Raw genomic sequence first — 17834 nt, 5'->3', positions numbered from 1 at the left:
TGGCTGGAGTCCAGAAAATTTTCACCTAATCCATTCCCTCCTCTCTCATATAAGCTTTTTGTGACCCTTCTCTCAGTTTTTCAATGTTAAAGCAAACCTTCGAAAAGAAAGTGAAGTTCATTTGTTTAAAGTCTATGATGCAGATGGAGAGGGGAAAATGATTTGTGAAGACATTTTGGAAGTTCTTTATGACTTATCAAGCTTTTTCCTTTCCGAAGAACTAGGCCAACAAGTCTGTTTGCCACATTCAAGAGACTAAAGGCTTGAACAAATTGATTATAGGGTCATTTTCTGACATTGCATTCACAAATTGAATCTTGATCTTGTTTGATTGATCTTCTATCTTGGACCAATAACCTCTGTGGTTGCGACATTGCTTTCACAAACCCTTCGACATCTTTGGTGAACCCGACGTGAAAGCGTCGCAGAAATTTCAGGATGGGAGACACTTCAGCCTCTATTTCAGCTTCCTCTACAACTCCAGCTGCCTCTACTTCAGCTCCATCTATGACTGCTGCGTCAAGTACTTCAACGGAGGATCTAAAACAGATTTTGCAGAATATGTCCATGTATATGCAGCTCCAAAATCAGCAAACACAAATGTATATGCAGCAGCAACAACAATTGCATCAACAGCAGTTGTCTCAGCAAAGGAAACTCTATTCGGAGCAGGAGAATGCAAATAGCGCGACTAAGGCTATTGAAGCAGTTGAGAGTGAGAAAAAGCTATTTGACGGGCGTAATGTTTCAGCATATTTGAAGACATATGAGATCAAGATGGGTTCTTTGGAGTTCCTGCTGGACTTATGAGTAAGTACTTCCTTCGTCTTGTCACACCTGCTTTGAGGACAAAGGTAACTGATTTATTTATTCAAAATACACATTGGCAAGATTTTAAGAAGGCACTAAAAGAAGAATATTTTCTTGAGGACTTTGGTATGGCTACTCGACGGTCATTCCGAGAGTGGGTCTACATGCCAAACAAAGGTCTTGCTGCTTCGGAGTTGATTCGAGAATTTGAGGAAAGGTATAGTCAGCTTGATGCCATTGAACAAAGAGCATTAGATGTTGAAAAAGTTGAGCTTTTCTTGCAAGCTGCAGATCCTGCTCTTCAAGAAGAATTGGGTGAGCTTCTTGAAGATCGCACAAAGCCTATGGGTCTTAAAACTGATTGGCAGGATGCTCAGGATGCAGTCTCGACTTTGACCAAGAGGAGGATATGGAAAACTCGCCTACAGAATGGTTCCATGACACCTACACCATCATCTGCTCCTATGCCTACTTCTATCCCTGTTATTTCTTCTCCTCCTCAGCCAGTTTCTTGGCCTATGCCAGTGCCTACTGTTTCTACTTCACCTATTCCTCCTGTTCCACGACTGATGCCTACACCCTCTGCTCCAAAACCATCCGCTCCATCGGTGCCTACTTCTCTTGATGACATAATCAAAGGTATCACTGATTTGACACTTGAGTCAGTCAAAGCGGAGTTGGTGGGTAAGTTGAAGGAGCAGTTTGCTTCGACTGTGCCTACTACTTCTTCCAGTGCTCCTACTGCACCTAGGAGTGCTCCTAGTGCTCCTAGGAGAGATCGGAGATGTATTTGGTGTGATAGTACAGAGCATCAGCATTGCAGGGATTGTGACTCTTTCCAGGATGCAAGGAGGCAGAATTTGGTATATTGGGGGCAAGATGGTAAGATTTGGTTGACTGAGACAGGAGCTCCACTTGCTACCAACTTTGGTAAAGGTGGAATGAAGAAGTTAGTGGAGGACATGGCTGCGTGTACTTCTTATGTGACGGCTAGAGGTGATGCTTCTGTATATGGAGTACAGATTGAGAAGGGATCAGAGACTCAGTCCGCACTATGGACTTATGCTATGGAGACTGCAAACAAGGGAAAAATTCAGCAAACTGTTTTGACTAGCGCAGGCTCTAGCATCAGATCAGAGACAGGTTGGGACTCGCCTGTTGACAGGTATTCTATTTATGCTTATTTGGCTAAATCTCATGGTGCAGATGTATTTGTTGAGGAGAAGCGTAAGAGGGATGAAGAAAATCCAAGTGCAGCTAAGAAGACTAGAGGGGGTGAGTTTGTAACTCCACCTACTGCAGGACCGTCTTCAAGACCAGGGCCAGATCGACAGATGGAGGATGCTCAAAAGAGAGATAAGAGGCAAGAGCCTAGAGAGAGAAAGCAGCCAGGATTCAGATTGATGTCCGACATTGAGACATCTACAGATATGAAGAAAATCTTTAATGATAAGATACTTGGCAGTGAGGTGACTTTCACTATTTCTGAGATTTTGGGCATCTCAAAAAGAGAGTTTCAGGATCAGTTTCAAGAGGTCCTGAAGAGGAAAAGACATGCATTGGCTACCACTGATACACATGGAGTTTTGATTGGAGAGTTGGATGAGGATGATGATGAGGTTATGGTTGATAATGCTTCTGTTTTGCCGCAAGTAGAGAAGAGGGTTCAGCCTATGCATTATGCTGAAATTGATGAGCCTGTTTTGATACCGCGTAGTCATTTCTCGCGGAGCCATTGGGCTAGGGCAACTACAGAGACGATGGTAAAGATTGGAGAGAAACAGGTGCCTTATGTTGCATTGGTTGATCATGGTTCAGAGATTAATCTCATTGTTCGTGGAGTTTATGAGAGTAACAGATGGCCTATGGATGTAGAGCATGGGTGGCGTATGAGAGCCGCCAATAACACTGCAGGTGATTTATATGCTGCTTGCCCTAGTGTCAGGGTTTCTATTGGTGATGTAGAGGAGGATTTTCATTTCTTTGTGCAGGATTCATGCTCGTATCCCATAATTCTTGGACAGCCATTCATTACAGAGATGCGCATGGAGACAAAGGTCATGGATGATGGATCTGCTTATGCACGGATTCGCAGTAAAGATGGTATGAGAGCAGTTCAGTTTATGACTGTATGTGTGAACCATGTTAGAAACAGGGATACTCTCAGAGATGCACCCTTGCCCACTGTGAGGGATTCGGGTTTTCATTAGGTACCGCCGTTTCGCGAGACGACGGTGGTACAGAGGAGAGGAGATTGGAGTTCTCGCCTCCTGGCAGCGGTGTTTTCTCCTCCGGTTATGTTGGGATTTTAGCAAACAGTTCGATGAGCTATCAGAAGACTTCTAGGTTGCCTAGAGCTGCCAGGCAGTATATATGCAGGAAGGAGAAAAATTTGAAAAATGCAGGAATTTTGGAGGATGATGAGCACATAGATGGTATGTATGACAGTGTGATTTGTGCAGATACGATGACAGAGATGAGAGATATGCTGAAAACTGATATGCTGAATTGTCATGGTAATGTATTAGTGCAGTCCCTGGACATGTTTCATGAAATTGCAGATTTTATGTCACAAATTGAGTCAGAGGCTGAGGTAACTCAGCAAAGAGTGTTGAGTGCTGAAGAAATTCAGCAAACAGAGTTTCTAGCTGGTTATGATCAGCTTTCAGAGAGACAGAGGGCTGAAAATTTTCAGCCAACAGAGTTTACTGCTGAAATATTTCAGCATTCAGAGTTTGGGGCTGTTTCTATGCAGTCCATAGAGCAGAGGGCTGAGAATATTCAGCCATTGGAGTGCAGAATTGCTGATTTACAGCAAGGTTTATGTAATGCAGAAGAGCATAATGAAGCCAGGGTTGACACGAAATACAAGACTGTGGATAAGAAGGTGGATTTTATAGGCAAGATTATGGAGTATTGTTCTACCACTTCAGAGATACAGAGATTCATTGGAGCTTGTGTGTTTTACATGATTTGGACACCCCATTTTGCACACATAGCAGATTGTTTATATGAGCTGTTTCGAAAGGGGCAGAAACTATTTTGGGATGAGAGCCACACTAGAACCATGCGGAAAATGAGGAAGTTATTGCAGATTTTTTGGAAGATGGTGAAAAGATGGTTTGGGCCATACATAGTCAGACATGTCTTTGATAATGCAACATATGAGCTGACAGAATTGGATGGAACAATGCTTAGAGTGCCAATTGCTAGAAAAAGAATCAAGATTTTCAAGAAAAGAGATGATGAGGATTATGCATTGGAAGAATTTTCGAGAGAAGAGCAACGACAAGAAACTCCAATGGAAGAGACAGATGATATGGCTGGAAATCTTGTTGATCTACCGGCAATGCATAACGAAGAGATTGATTTGTTTGTGGATCTTGATGATAATGATCATGGGTAGTTGGCCCATCCGGAGGATGCGCAGGATTAGAGGGGGTGGATGTCGTATTGCTGCGCATTCGAGGTGTGAAACCACCCAAAAGTTGTGCATGAGATTTGTTACTTTGTACATACTTAGTTGTTATGTTTGCTCTTTCATTCTATGCCGAAGATGGAGAAGAATAAGGTTTTTGATAGATTGGAAACTCGAGATGCAATCTCATGGGCTACACTTATTTCAAGATATGCCGAATATGGACTTTGTGAGGAAGTACTAAACTAATTCCAAGAGATGCAAGTCGAAGTACATTGGTGGATATGTTTGCCAAATGTGAGAGCTTGCTTGATGTTTAGCACACCTCAGAATGGTGCAATATAACTAGTAGGAGCATCAAGACAGGCTTGATTATGAGTGTCATTGTATCACAGTGGACTTGGGCAGCTACTATTTTGCAAAGCTCTAATGTTACATAGGAGCACGGTGGCCATGATCATGAGCACACACAGGTGCATGCATATGTGACTACACACGCATCGGAGGAGAAGGAAGAAGCTAAAACTCCTACAAGTTCTAGAATAGATGGTTTAAAATTGAACCAAGAATAATAATATGGGAGTTACAAAGGCTAAAGAGGGGATTTTGAATGGTTAAAGAAGATGTGGATCAGGCTGGAAAAAGAAAAGCTTTTGATCTATTTTTGAAAGAGGAGCTTTTTGAATCGGGAGAGAGAGGGAAAATAGAAAAAGGAGGAAAGAAAGATGGGAGGAAGAGGCAGAAACAGAGGAGGGAGAGAGCGGAAATAGATGAGGGAAGAAGAGGAGCCTATTTTGGAGCAAGGAGATGACATCGGAGCTCGCCAGTTTTAGAGGGACACGGGAGAGAGGGACGCGGAGAAAGGAGGATGTGAAGGAGGGAAATAGACGGGGGAAAGGAGAGTCCGAAACTGATCCTTCTAAGAACAGACCTCCAACGAAGTCAGAGGATGTGCACGGACCAACGACTTGCGCTAACCAGCAACTCACAATTGATAAGAATGTGATAACAAGTGAGCAAACAGCTGGAGGTTTATCTAGACACAGCCCTGGGTTATCTGGAAGTCCAATTCAACCACCTGTGAGAAGCCCTTACCCCCCGTTCAGGCTTGATAAGCACAGGATCCCTTGGTCCCCCTCAATCAAGTGTCTCACGCTTCAAGCTCGATAACCGCGCGTCAGTATTTCGCATTCTTCCACCTCTTCCAGAGGGCATCTCAGATGTCAAAATTCTTAAAGAACACTTTCTGAATTTCGGAGAGTTATCAAGTTTAGAAGTGGAGGATAAGGATCAAAAGTCAGAGGGCAGCCTTGCAAGGAACAGTTCAATTCGATTAACATTCAACTTCAGGCGTGCTGCAGAAAATGCCTTTATCCAAGGTAGGTGGTTTCAAGGGACATCTTTCCAGGTAGCATGGGTCAATCCTGCAACACCTCCAGCTACTAACAAGCAGGAGGAAGAAAGGATAAGGAGAGAGGAGGCAGAAACAGGGGAGGAGAGTGCGGGACTCTGCAACTGGGAAGGTGAAACTCAACGGAAGAAAACGATGAAGGAGGGGAAAGCAGAGATAATACTGGGGAGTCCTGTTTATAGATGAGAAGGGGGGGGCGCAGAATTCTGGAGGGGATTCGACGAGGCTGCAAAGGAAGGCAAACAAGGAGGCGTAAGAAAGAATGTGAATCACAGCAATGGCTAGAATCCCAATGTGGGTCATCTCTCACCATGGTGTATAGTGCTGTGTGGTCGAGAGCCTGACCCTGCTGCGCGCGTCCAAGTTATTTTCTCAGTGGAGTAAGTGAAGGATCACTATTGTCTTCTCCATTCAAATTTACCCCGTGGCAAATATCTGGAAACAATCCAAAGCAGAACTTTGTAAAACAGATACGCATATCTTCATCAACCGCTTCCTCACAAGCTGAATCGAAGAAGATAGCTCCAGGTCATACTCGTGTGGGATGGATAGGAACTGGTGTTATGAGACAGGCAATGTGTGGTCATATTCTTGATGCTGGCTATCATGTTTCAGTTTACAATAGGACTCGAAGTAAAACTGAAAATCTTTGCAAAAATGGAGCAGTGTTTTTTAGATTCTCTTAGGGCAGCTCAACCTTGAAGAGTCGCCATCCTGGGGATCCAGGAGCGTCAACGTATTCGAGAAGCTCGAACAAATTGGAGAAGGAACTTACGGCCAAGTATATATGGCAAAAGAGATGCAACAGGAGGATGCAGCCGTGCATTGGCTGGAGTCCAGAAAATTTTCACCTAATCCATTCCCTCCTCTCTCATATAAGCTTTTTGTGACCCTTCTCTCAGTTTTTCAGTGTTAAAGCAAACCTTCGAAAAGAAAGTGAAGCTCATTTGTTTAAAGTCTATGATGCAGATGGAGAGGGGAAAATGATTTGTGAAGACATTTTGGAAGTTCTCTATGACTTATCAAGCTTTTTCCTTTCCGAAGAACTAGGCCAACAAGTCTGTTTGCCACATTCAAGAGACTAAAGGCTTGAACAAATTGATTATAGGGTCATTTTCTGACATTGCATTCACAAATTGAATCTTGATCTTGTTTGATTGATCTTCTATCTTGGACCAATAACCTCTGTGGTTGCGACATTGCTTTCACAAACCCTTCGACAATGTCAGTCAGCACGTCCAGATGACAGTGTAGACGTAGGTATAGACGCAGAAATAGATGCGCTGACAGACGCACACAGAGACGCAGATATAGACGCAGCATGTAATATGTTTTATTTGCATAGGGTAATATGATTTTTCTTGTGTAGATGTGGAATCCTGGATCGTCCAGCATTGATCTTGAGTTGGAACGCGTGAACAACACCTTAGTGGAGTTTTCTAGAGGTGTTAGTAGCTTTTTTGGAGGTTTTTCAAACAAGGAGCAATTCATGGGGAAGATGACCAATTATCTTGGTCGCCCTCCCACGGCAGAGGAGGTTTTCAGTGTGATGTCTGGGACACCTATTACATCTTTGCCTAGCACTGCCGCACAAACACCAAACCTTGGCACACCTCTACTAATAGGTACTCCATGCACTATGCATACAGACAGATCAGCTGATGCACAGGGATCAGCTGAAGTACATGGATCGGTCGAAGCATATGCATCTATAGAAGCATGTGCATCGAGTGAGGTAGAGGGTAGTGCCCGTCGAGAGAGGAGGGAGAGTCGTGCGGGAGGATGAGGAGGTCGAGGGCTTTGTGGGGGTTGCCTAAGAGGTGGCTCTCGATCACCCTTACCAGGAAATGAGAGAGGTGAGCCTCCACAAATGTACTACTCTGTCACTGATGTTGGTGGTATCTTTCATGACTCTGAGGGGAGGGAAGTGATAGCTTACTTGAGGAGTGTTGTGCATGCCACATACAAAGATTGCATGATTCCCTTCAAGCACCAAAAAAATGGTTTGTGGCAAGAGGTGATGCGGGCAGTACATAGAAGGTACCCTAATCTCGAGAATTCATGATTCTCAAATGATTGGGGACGGTCAAAGGTGAGAGATGAACTTCATAACAAGAGGTCTCATCTTATGACGCGCGCCAAGGAGTCACTGCAGAGACAAGAGCAGGGATGCCCTGGATATGGCCAACTACCCAATTGCCACCACAGGGAGTGGAAAGAGGCCAAGAAGAGAGCAGTAGAGAAAATGACAAGTCACCAGCATGCAGAGGCGCGACATATCCAAATGGCAACCATGGGATCGTCGCATTATGGATCGGGTGGCAGGGAGTCATGGGAGGCTGAGTTTGTAAGTATTATTTGATTTTTAAAAAAGTTTAAATTTTATAATTTGTTTCACTTCATTATGTAGTGTGTTCTAATATGTTGTATGTTCAAATTGTTTTGTAGTATCATATCGTTGGTAGGATGCCTACTCCTAGAGAGGTAGGCTATCATCGAGGTCATAACTAGGCATCCACTTGACAGCATTTCTATGAGGAGGGACTCATCACAGAGAAGCAATATAATCGTGCCATGAGAATTCCACCACCAGAAGATGTATGTTTTATTTTTTACATGAAAAGTATAGGTAACTCTAATTTATTATTTGTAATGGTATTTATATACCTTAATCCTTTGTGTAGTCAAACCCTGATGCAATTGATGATAGCGAAGGGGGGACTAGCAATAGCGGTGGCGGCACAGGCAGCGGTGGTGGTAGCGATGACGATGCCTCTTCTGAGGAGATGTAGAGGAGCCCCATGCATGCATGCCTCCCCTTGGCTTGTAATTTTCATTTTTGATATGTATTACTTTCAGCTAGTGCTTGCGACCATGACCATACTTGAGGTCACAAGTACTAGAACTCATCATGTAAAAACGTTTCATCTATATATAGGAAATTTCGTGTTCTACATACATTGTTTTGTTTTCAGTACAAAAATCTTCAAAATAATCTTTCTCTGTTTTCCCTAAGCATACAATTTGATGTTGATGGGGGGAAAAAAACCAGAGAGCATGTGGCTTGCAAAGCCACATGCTCTCTGGTTTTTTTTTCATACCTCTATTTTGCGCGTCTATCAGCGTGTCTAAATTGCAGGATAAATGCGCATCTATTCTCGTCAAAAACTTGTAGAGTAAACGCCTTTTTAGACGCGTAGATACATCCGTATATAGATGCACAATATGAATATATCCACTTTTTTATAAATACGATTATATATTTATGGAGCACATCAATAGGCGCGTCTATATGGGCGTGTAACTCTGACTATAAGTGCGCTTTTAGACGCGAATTTGAAGACATAGCAGTAGACGCGGTAATAAACGTGCTCGACATTTTTTTATCACAGTTCAAATATTGCATCTACAAGCGCGTCTATGGAGCCTTTTTGTTGTAGTGAAGGAAGGTAGTATCCCTGGGACTTAGTAGTCCGTCACAACAGTTATCCCTTTTGTGTGTGGTTTAACATCTTCATTCTCTGCACTCATATAAAGGACAATGCCCTAAAATAGACATCCACTTACTAATTGATTATCTGTTGTTTGAAACTTCAAACCTAACTAGCGCACTCTAAAGAAGCAAATTAAACTTTTTAGAAGGTGTGGCCTTCTAGGTTTCCTAGACTAGACTTCTGCATTAATTACTCATCTACACAAGTCTATTGTGCTAATTATTGCCCTCAATTCATTTGACATTCCTTATCTATTAATATTTGTTGTATGATTGAAACTTATTAAAACAAAGTTATGTCTTACTTAAAAATTGACAAAGTGAACAAGATATTCATCACAATCAAATAAAAAAATTTGAACCTTAAAATGATCAACTAATCTCTTGAGCAAATACAAATTGCAAATACAAAGCATAAACATAAACATTTATATTTTAATGATTAGTGTGAATACATAAGTCAAAAAGAGAAAATTAATTTTAATGACTGTGGAAGGTAACATTTGTAATAGAAATGAGAAGTTGATCAAGAGGATGCATTTGTTTGATATAAGTATTAAAGCTAGTATTGTTGGTTTGTGCAAGACTCTCTTACAACTTTATGAATATCATATGGAGTAATGAGTGGATATTAGCTTGCAGTCACTTCTATGGTTTGAGTTTCAAAACATGGCCAAAGATAATCACAACAAATAGATGTTACATATTCGAAACACATGGAAAAGGATTGGGAATACAATGCAAAGATTCAATACTACTAAGCACGCCCAAAGGTAATTTACAAGCATGGAAAAAGATTCCCAATGCAATGCAAATGAATATTCAATACTGTTATTAAGCAAGCCAAAGACCATTAAATACACAATGCAAGAACAATGATTAATCATGGAGCACTCGATATAATATGTAGCCTATGACTAAGCATTAGGCATGTTGGAATAAGAATTAAGCGCTTGCATAGCCTATGACAAAACATTAGGAGCACTCGGTATAATACATAGCCTATGAAAAAACATGTTTTAAATTTTTTATATTATAGGCCATCGATTTGATTAGAGAATGGACATACAAGATAGAAATAGATTGATTTATGATCAATGCAAGCGCAGCTGTGGACAGAGGCAACTAGAGCACCGATTGTAAATGAGGCACAACTGCATAGGAGGCCAGATTAATTAGCACCTGCCCGCTGTAACATAAAATGGACTAGCCACTTAATGTAGATAAGATGATATTTAATATCCAAGCTTTGATTACCTTAATGTGTAGGTTTAATGTGTAAAAAAAGAGCCTCTTACCAAGCTGCTGATGACAGAACCCCCCCTTTGAAGCCACGCTATGATCATGCCCCTGGCTCCTGATCTGAAGCTACTGATCGACGTGCGTAGCTACAGCTGCGGCCTGCACCCATCTGCTCCTCTGAAGCTATCATTTTCCACGTCAGCAGCTAGAGCTGCAGGTCAATGTCAACATCATTAATGTATTGATAGTGATTGTCAAAGCCTCAGCTTGCGCCCCAGCTACATTAATGTTTATAAGCTATTGAAGCTATTAAAGCTATCTGAAGCTATTGAAGCTATGTATTGACAGTGATCGTGGAAGCCTTAGGTTGCGCCCTAGCTACATTAAAGTTTATAAGCTTTTGAAGCTATTAAAGCTATCTGAAGCTATTGAAGCTATCGATCGCTTCTCTGAAGATTCGATGGCTTCTCTAATCAAATCGATGAGTACCCCCTTCTCTACAGAGGCTACAACTAAACCTATCGATCGCTTGATCTCTGAATCTAATTTGAATCTCTGAATTGCTTGATCAAATCAATGACCCCCTCGATGACATTGTTTCTCTAAATCTCTGAATCTCTGAATCACTGTGATGTCAAAAGGATGACGTGCAGGATAGCTGCATGTTGTGATGCAGTAGCTATCTCGGAAAGGAAGATGTCGTGGATTAGGCTATGATGCAACAGTAGCTACTTCAAAAATTAATCATAAATTAATCGATCGCTGCCTACCACCAGAGCTAGCTGCTCTTGGACTGACGACCGCCAAAGCCCCCTCCTCTACAGAAGCCACATGCAGTATTGTAGATGAATAATGACAACAAAGTGAGAGGATTAGAGGGTAGGCAGATGAATAACGACAATACCATAGCTCAAAGAAACCTCTCTCTCTTTCTCTCTCTCCGTGAATGTTGGTTGAGTTATAACACGTCTACCTCAAAATAAACGATCAAGTCTCCCTCAAAATGGCGGCAAAATGAACGTTGCTACCAACCCTACGCATGCATCCTAAAAGCACATTAAACCCCTTAAGAATTTAATGAAATACATAATCTCTCCCCCTTTTTCATTCTATTATTAGACCTTAATAAAGGATGCATCATCTTGCATATGTACATATGAAGTCATGCCATCGAGTCCATTTGACATTGGAATATATATTTGTCGAGTTGAAATAAAATCCACCATAATCTCATAGCCGCTAATCTCTTAGCCATGCAAAAGCACGTAACATATTTAGTCCTTCCCCCCGGTCTGCAAAAATTTGTGTAGCAGTCCCCTTGGATCAAATATAAAATTAATATTACTCTCATCAAGCTCACCAATAATGAAAATTTTATGAGTACTTGGATCAAACACATAAATAATTTCACTCTCATCAAGCTTCTCTATAATGAATATTACTTGAGTTCCTTAATCAAACACATAAATGACATCCCCATCATCCCACACAAGACACATTTGAAAGCACGAAGAAAGAATCGATCCTCCATGTAACTCATGCATATGAATACTCTAATTTGCTATCCTAATAACTATGGTCCATAAAAATTACATCCACATAAACTGCTTCATCATCTTGCGGACCTCCTTGATACCTGTCTTCAAGCTTCATCACATCTTTTTCACAACCTGCAAGTCTTGCATTAAAATCTTGTATGCATCCAAAAAAGAAAATCAAGCAGTTCTTCAAGCTCTTTTGCATCCCCCTAGGCATATACAAACCAATAAGCACAATTTCTTCCCTTTCCCTAATCTCTATAAGCCAAAAGAACTGATCACGTCGTAAGAGTCCCATTTTACTTTTGCAAATTGGCAGCTTATCAACACTCAATTGAGATGAGGAAAAAGAGATGAGTTAGATACTATGCATCTCAATAGAAATATAATATCATAGTAGCCCATTTTATGTGCCACTAAACTGAAGGGAGTGCATTTAATCAATCCATTTAATGAGTACATTTAATCAGTCCATTCAATCTTCTACTTCTCCTACACTAAAACGAACTTAACATATCCTTCTCTCCCTTCTTAGTTGTTAGCATCAAACAGAGATTAAAAACTTCAACTTTTTGACTTTTGCTTCTATTCTACTTCAAGGAAAATGTTTCTTCAATTGATCTCTTTACTTAAATCAATCACAACTATCATCATATAACTATTCACTTATTGCATCATACCAGCAATCAAGAATGACTGCATATAAATAATAAGACATTTCTACAAAAGTTATGGCTGCTACTTACCTACACAAAAGATGGGTCTTAGTAGTACCATTGCTTATCAATTGTAGTAGTGAAGTCTGTGTCTTCCTCTTTCTCTTTCTTTCTCTCTCGCTCACTCTTGTTTGGGCGCCAAACCAAAATACGGTCCCAAACCCTAGCAAGAAAATCCAATTAATACCCTTATAATATGGCCTACTAAATTATTACCTATAAAATCCAATTAGTACCCTTAGACGTGTATCTTTGGGACCCAGTCAAATCCATTGATACATCTCTTTCTAGGCTTGAATATTCACTACACATTGTGGACTAGCATGAACTGAGATGTCTCCCTACTCTTGCAAGCACCCAATGATAATATTTCCATATTTACATATACATACTCACTCAATGTGATACCTCGTTGGCTTTCAATTTTTGTGTCTTCATCTTGAAGGGTTTAAGTAGTAGCCTTTCATATTGACATATACTTAAAAGCTAAAATTCTTGATTTGATAAAACAAAGGAATAATGCCTACACCTCCATTCCCCTTCGTAAATGGTTTGATGTCACAAAGGAGTAATGCCTAGACCTCCATTTTGCTATATAAATGGTTGTTATCTCGAGAGTATAAAGAGTGTTATCTTCTTATTGATTTTCTACAAAAGCCACTCAAACCCGTTGACTTTGAAGGTTAAAGTGTAATAGCTAATAGATGTTTCTCTCATCCACTTCAATGATACTTGCATCATCATTAATAAATAGAGGAACCCTAATGGACCACCAACTACCTATATCTATTAGGAGCATTAAAAACTGAAATTTTTAATAGATATTCAGCCTATCAAAGAATGGCAAAGGATTTCCTATTCTTGTATTGTTCAAGTAGAAAGAGAGTTGAGACTAGAGCAACAAATCTTTCACATTTCTAGCAGGATGGTGTTATTTTTCTTCATGGATAATTCTATTGTCTTTATCTCATTTAGCAAATGAAGGTGGAGGTCTTGATTTAAGCCCTTGCTAAAGTAATTCACATTTCTTCCCCCATAAATAGACTAGTGAGGCATGAAAAGAAGGCACCTTAGATTATTTGGCAGCATTTGATCCCATGGCATCAATATGCTAGTCAAGGTTAAATTTTCACATTTTCCTAATGTGTGTTATGCCTATCATTTTTATCTCTTTTTGCAATGCAAATGCACTAGAAATGTGTGGAAGAAGATACGCATGGCACATAAAATAGGTTCCTAATTTTCATAAGTATTGAGCTAGGTCACACAGTTCTCAATATTAAGTGTTGATCAATATAGTTACCTTCAATGGGCTTGCTCCACCGCCAAACAATCTTTAGAATGAGTAGAGGAGTTTTGCTAAATTTTGTAAAAAGGGATAAGAAGAAGTGTTGTATTATTGAGTAACCACTTAATTTAAGTATAATTTGTTGGATGACCACTTTCCACAAATTATGTATTGGTATGACTGTTCATAATCTCCCATAAAGTACGTATTCTTGATGTGGATATTTGAAATATCCTAGTATGAAATGCAAGGAATTGAATTCCCTAGTTTTGGAGCCTACAATTCCCTACTATGCTAGATGGGAAATGGATTCCCTATTTATATGACCTAGGAATACCTAGTTTAAGATGTGGGGAATAAAATTCCCTAGTTATAGATAAGGAAATCATACATGCATGCCTAGGATTCCCTATCATGAGATGTGGGGAATGTAATTCCCTATTTATACATAGGGAATCCATGTATACATACCCAGGAAAAATGAGAGAATTCCCTACATTTCGTGAGTTTTCCTACATAGGAATTGTTCAAAAGCTCCTTATGTTCTAGTAAAACCACCTAGGTTCAATATAAGGCAAGATGATCAACCTTCAATAAGGAGTAAGATAAAATAATAATACTCAAGGAGGGCTTCAACAAAAAGAGCTATTTGTGGGCACAAAGGGGCAACCTAAAATCCTAGAAGGGGACAAACCAAGTTAGAGAGATTTGTTACTAATTGTTAAAATCTTACCCTGATTGCTACCCTATTTGTGTAGAAATATTGTTTAAAAAGAATTGCTTATGCTTGTAATGGTGCATAAAAGTTACTTGATGCACTTATGAGGTTTGATTGAATTAGTCAAAATCCTAATGTGCCAAATTTACAATAGGATAAAAGAAAAGTACACTCTATCTCCCCTACGGCTGGTTGTGAATCACTTCATTGAGAGGTATTGGTTTTCACCACCTCCGAAAGTTCAGACTTGCCACCCTCATAGAGTGATAGTGAGATATCGCTTTGTATCATTTTGTCGTTCTCATGACATAAAATGGCATCGCTACATCCAATGGATTGCATTGCAGTAATGCCTAATGAAACCCACTTTGAGATCATACTTTTTCAAATCTCCCTTTTGGAACCTTGCGGTAAGTAAGAATCTATGGTGCCTGCCATGTATTTTCTCGACAATATAGTTCAAAGGCATAAAGCCACCAAGAATTGAAAGATATAAGAGGGAAATCCTTCACAATAGAGTACTTACTCACATGAGCTTAAATAAACTTTGGCTTGTTGATGAAATAAAATGGCAAATCAATAGTAGAGCATGGCCATTGAATGCATTGCTACCAAACGTCTATTAGAACAAACTGAAGGGGAAACACAAAGGGAGATTTAACTCTATCCTCATGTCCGGGAAGCTTATGTGCATTGTGTATGTATACTAGTGCACAAGGGTATTATCTCGATTATGTAGTTGATGTGGAAGAACCGCTTGATGAGCCGAGCAGTGAACGGGTGCATTCAGTAACTTCGAACCGTGGGGAGCGTACATGGCAAGTAAAAAATGAGTTATGCAGACGATGGTGCCTTGTAGTTCCCGCCGGCATAGTTGAGGGTCGTCTTGTAGAGAGGGAGGTTGTTGCTGTAGTAATCTCGGAGGAACTCCCCGAAGATCACTTCTCGGAAGACGGGTGGATTCTTCTCGCTGCAGAGGGCAGGAAGGGGGGCGATCCTGGCGTCCTCGCGGGGTCCGAAGAATGCCGCGAGAGAGGTGCGAGGGCGGCCCTTGTTGGCCACGACGCGGTGCTCGACGCTCTTGTACTTGGCGTTGGTGAGGATCTGCGTGGACGTGCAATTTAAAGTTTTGAATATATGCATTCACGGAATGAGGTATTCAGCGGCAGTGTACTCATGAATGGAAAAATATACAAGAGTTCAGATGTACGTCTCACTTCGATCTGATCGGCGACGTTGATGATGAAGGCGTTGGGGGCCGGGTCGGCGACCACCCACTTGTCGCCCTTGCGGATCTGGAGGCCCGGGACCTCGTCGGGGAGCAAGATGGTGAAGGAGCTCACGTCCGAGTGCGCACTCAGAGCAAACACAAGGCTCGGGTCGGGGCAGGGCGGGTAGAAGTTGATGGCCAGCACCAACCTCTCGAGGCCGGGCAAGGCATCGCTCCTGACATACTCCTGGCTCAGCCCCAGGCTCTCGAATATGGCATCGTAGAGCACCCGCGCCAGCTTGTCGAGGCTCGCCTGGTACTCAAGGATCTCCTCCCTGTACATTAACAACGTGATCATCACATCTGTCGATATTCAGCCCTTCAATCAATCACGTCAGTATACCTGACTTAGCAGCACTATGGTAAGCATTTCCCGGATCATTACGGTACACTTCTTATGATCTGTCGTCCTACCTCAAGACGGGAGGCGCGTTCTGGAAGCCGTCGCAAATGCCAGGGCGCCTGCGGATGACCAGGGTGTCCTTCCAGTCCTGGGCTGCCCCCAGCGCGTTGTTGAAGCCGGTGGAGAAGGTGACGCCGCTGTCGGCGTTGTGGGAGGGCAGCACCTTCTTCTCGCCCGCGGGCAGCTCGTAGAATCTGCGCACAGCCGCCTGGATCTTGGCGATGTCCACGCCGTGGTTAACCACCTGCAATGTGGATAAATCCCAGGGCGTTATTAAATAATCTCGCGCCGGCATCGACTAAGAGGCCCGCGCGCGCCAGGAAACCATAACGTGCTTATGATAAGCGGGTGGCTATTTGGACGCTACGTTAGAACGTGATTCAAGCGTCCGGTATAGTTATCGAGATGCTAGCAGATCCCAGAATCGTTATTCAAGTACCTGGAAAAAGCCCCACTCCTCACACGCCTCTCCTATCTGGCGCACCACCTCCGCGCGCCTCTCCGATCCGGACTCCTCGCCCACCAGCGCCGTCAGGTCGAGCACTGGGATGCGCTCCGCCGTCGTCACGTTCTCCAGCGTCGGACGCTCGCTCTCCGGGCGGACATACTTGTCCGGCACGTGGGCGAGGCCGTCGTCCAGCATCTCCTTCACGCCCTTCACGTGATCCCGGAAGCTCCCGCCCATCTGCACCACATTGGCAGGCGCCGCCGGCGAGGCGACCGCTGCAGTGGGAGGAGCCATCTGGACCAGCCGCTAATTCTATGAATATCAGCCTGAAACTATGTAAGAAGCCTGGAATGGGAGATATGCGGAAGAGCAACCAAGTGCTGCTGATGATCGGGTGGGCTGTCGATCAGACGCAGCTATATAAGAGATGAGCGACCTGTAAACTCGTAGCTCGCTTCGTCGGTAAATCGTAATTTGTAAATCCCTCGTCTCGCCCAAAACACTACGACAGTCCCACGCAAAAAGCAGCTCCTTTAATGCGGCGCGCCGGCACCCCTGAAGCGTGGATCGCGTTCCCCAACGATTTACCAAACAGAGAATCCATCCATTCTCGTCTGCCCGCGGAAGTTGAAAGTTCCTCGTCTTTTACGTTTGGGACCATAGTATTCAATTGCATGTGCAAGCCTCAAGGTGTTCAGGGAAAGCCGAGTGAATGTGGGAAAAATCTAGAATTTTTTCCATTTATAGCGACCTACTCGGGTATGGAAAACTCTCTGTTTCTCTCCTCTGACAGTGATGGCAAATTGGCAATCTTTTATCGGAGAGAAAAACAGAGAGAGTGTGTGTGGTAACTGGTACTGTTTCATAATTATTCCAATTACCTATTATGAAAAAAAGACAGAGAGAGAGAGAGAGATGAGCAAGGGGAAGAGAAAGAGACAATGTGTGTGTGTTAGAGTTTGTTAATAAATTCATGCACATAATTTTTTCAACATAGAGAGAAAGAGAAGAAGATTACTATGTATTAATGTTTTCTTTTACAATTTTTATGGGTAAAGATAAGAAGATTATTATGTATT

At 42.1% G+C, this 17834-nt stretch overlaps 1 protein-coding gene across 1 annotated transcript; it reads right to left on the bottom strand.

The window, feature by feature from the left end:
* Nucleotides 1-15165: 15165 nt before the first annotated feature.
* LOC148018999 (flavanone 3-dioxygenase 2-like) lies at nt 15166-17193 on the bottom strand. Its single transcript, XM_087701516.1, has 4 exons — nt 16747-17193; nt 16319-16551; nt 15852-16179; nt 15166-15738 (listed from the first exon to the last, which is right to left on the bottom strand). Exons 1-4 carry the CDS (start codon nt 17047-17049, stop codon nt 15469-15471), a joined length of 1134 nt encoding a protein of 377 aa, XP_087557642.1. The 5' UTR covers nt 17050-17193; the 3' UTR covers nt 15166-15468.
* Nucleotides 17194-17834: the final 641 nt, after the last annotated feature.

Source organism: Lygodium microphyllum, chromosome 20 (genome assembly GCF_053477565.2).
Source record: "Lygodium microphyllum isolate KBCC chromosome 20, Lygodium_microphyllum_v1.1.10, whole genome shotgun sequence".
Taxonomy (NCBI): domain Eukaryota; kingdom Viridiplantae; phylum Streptophyta; class Polypodiopsida; order Schizaeales; family Lygodiaceae; genus Lygodium; species Lygodium microphyllum.
This window is presented reverse-complemented; position numbering and strand designations above follow the sequence as displayed.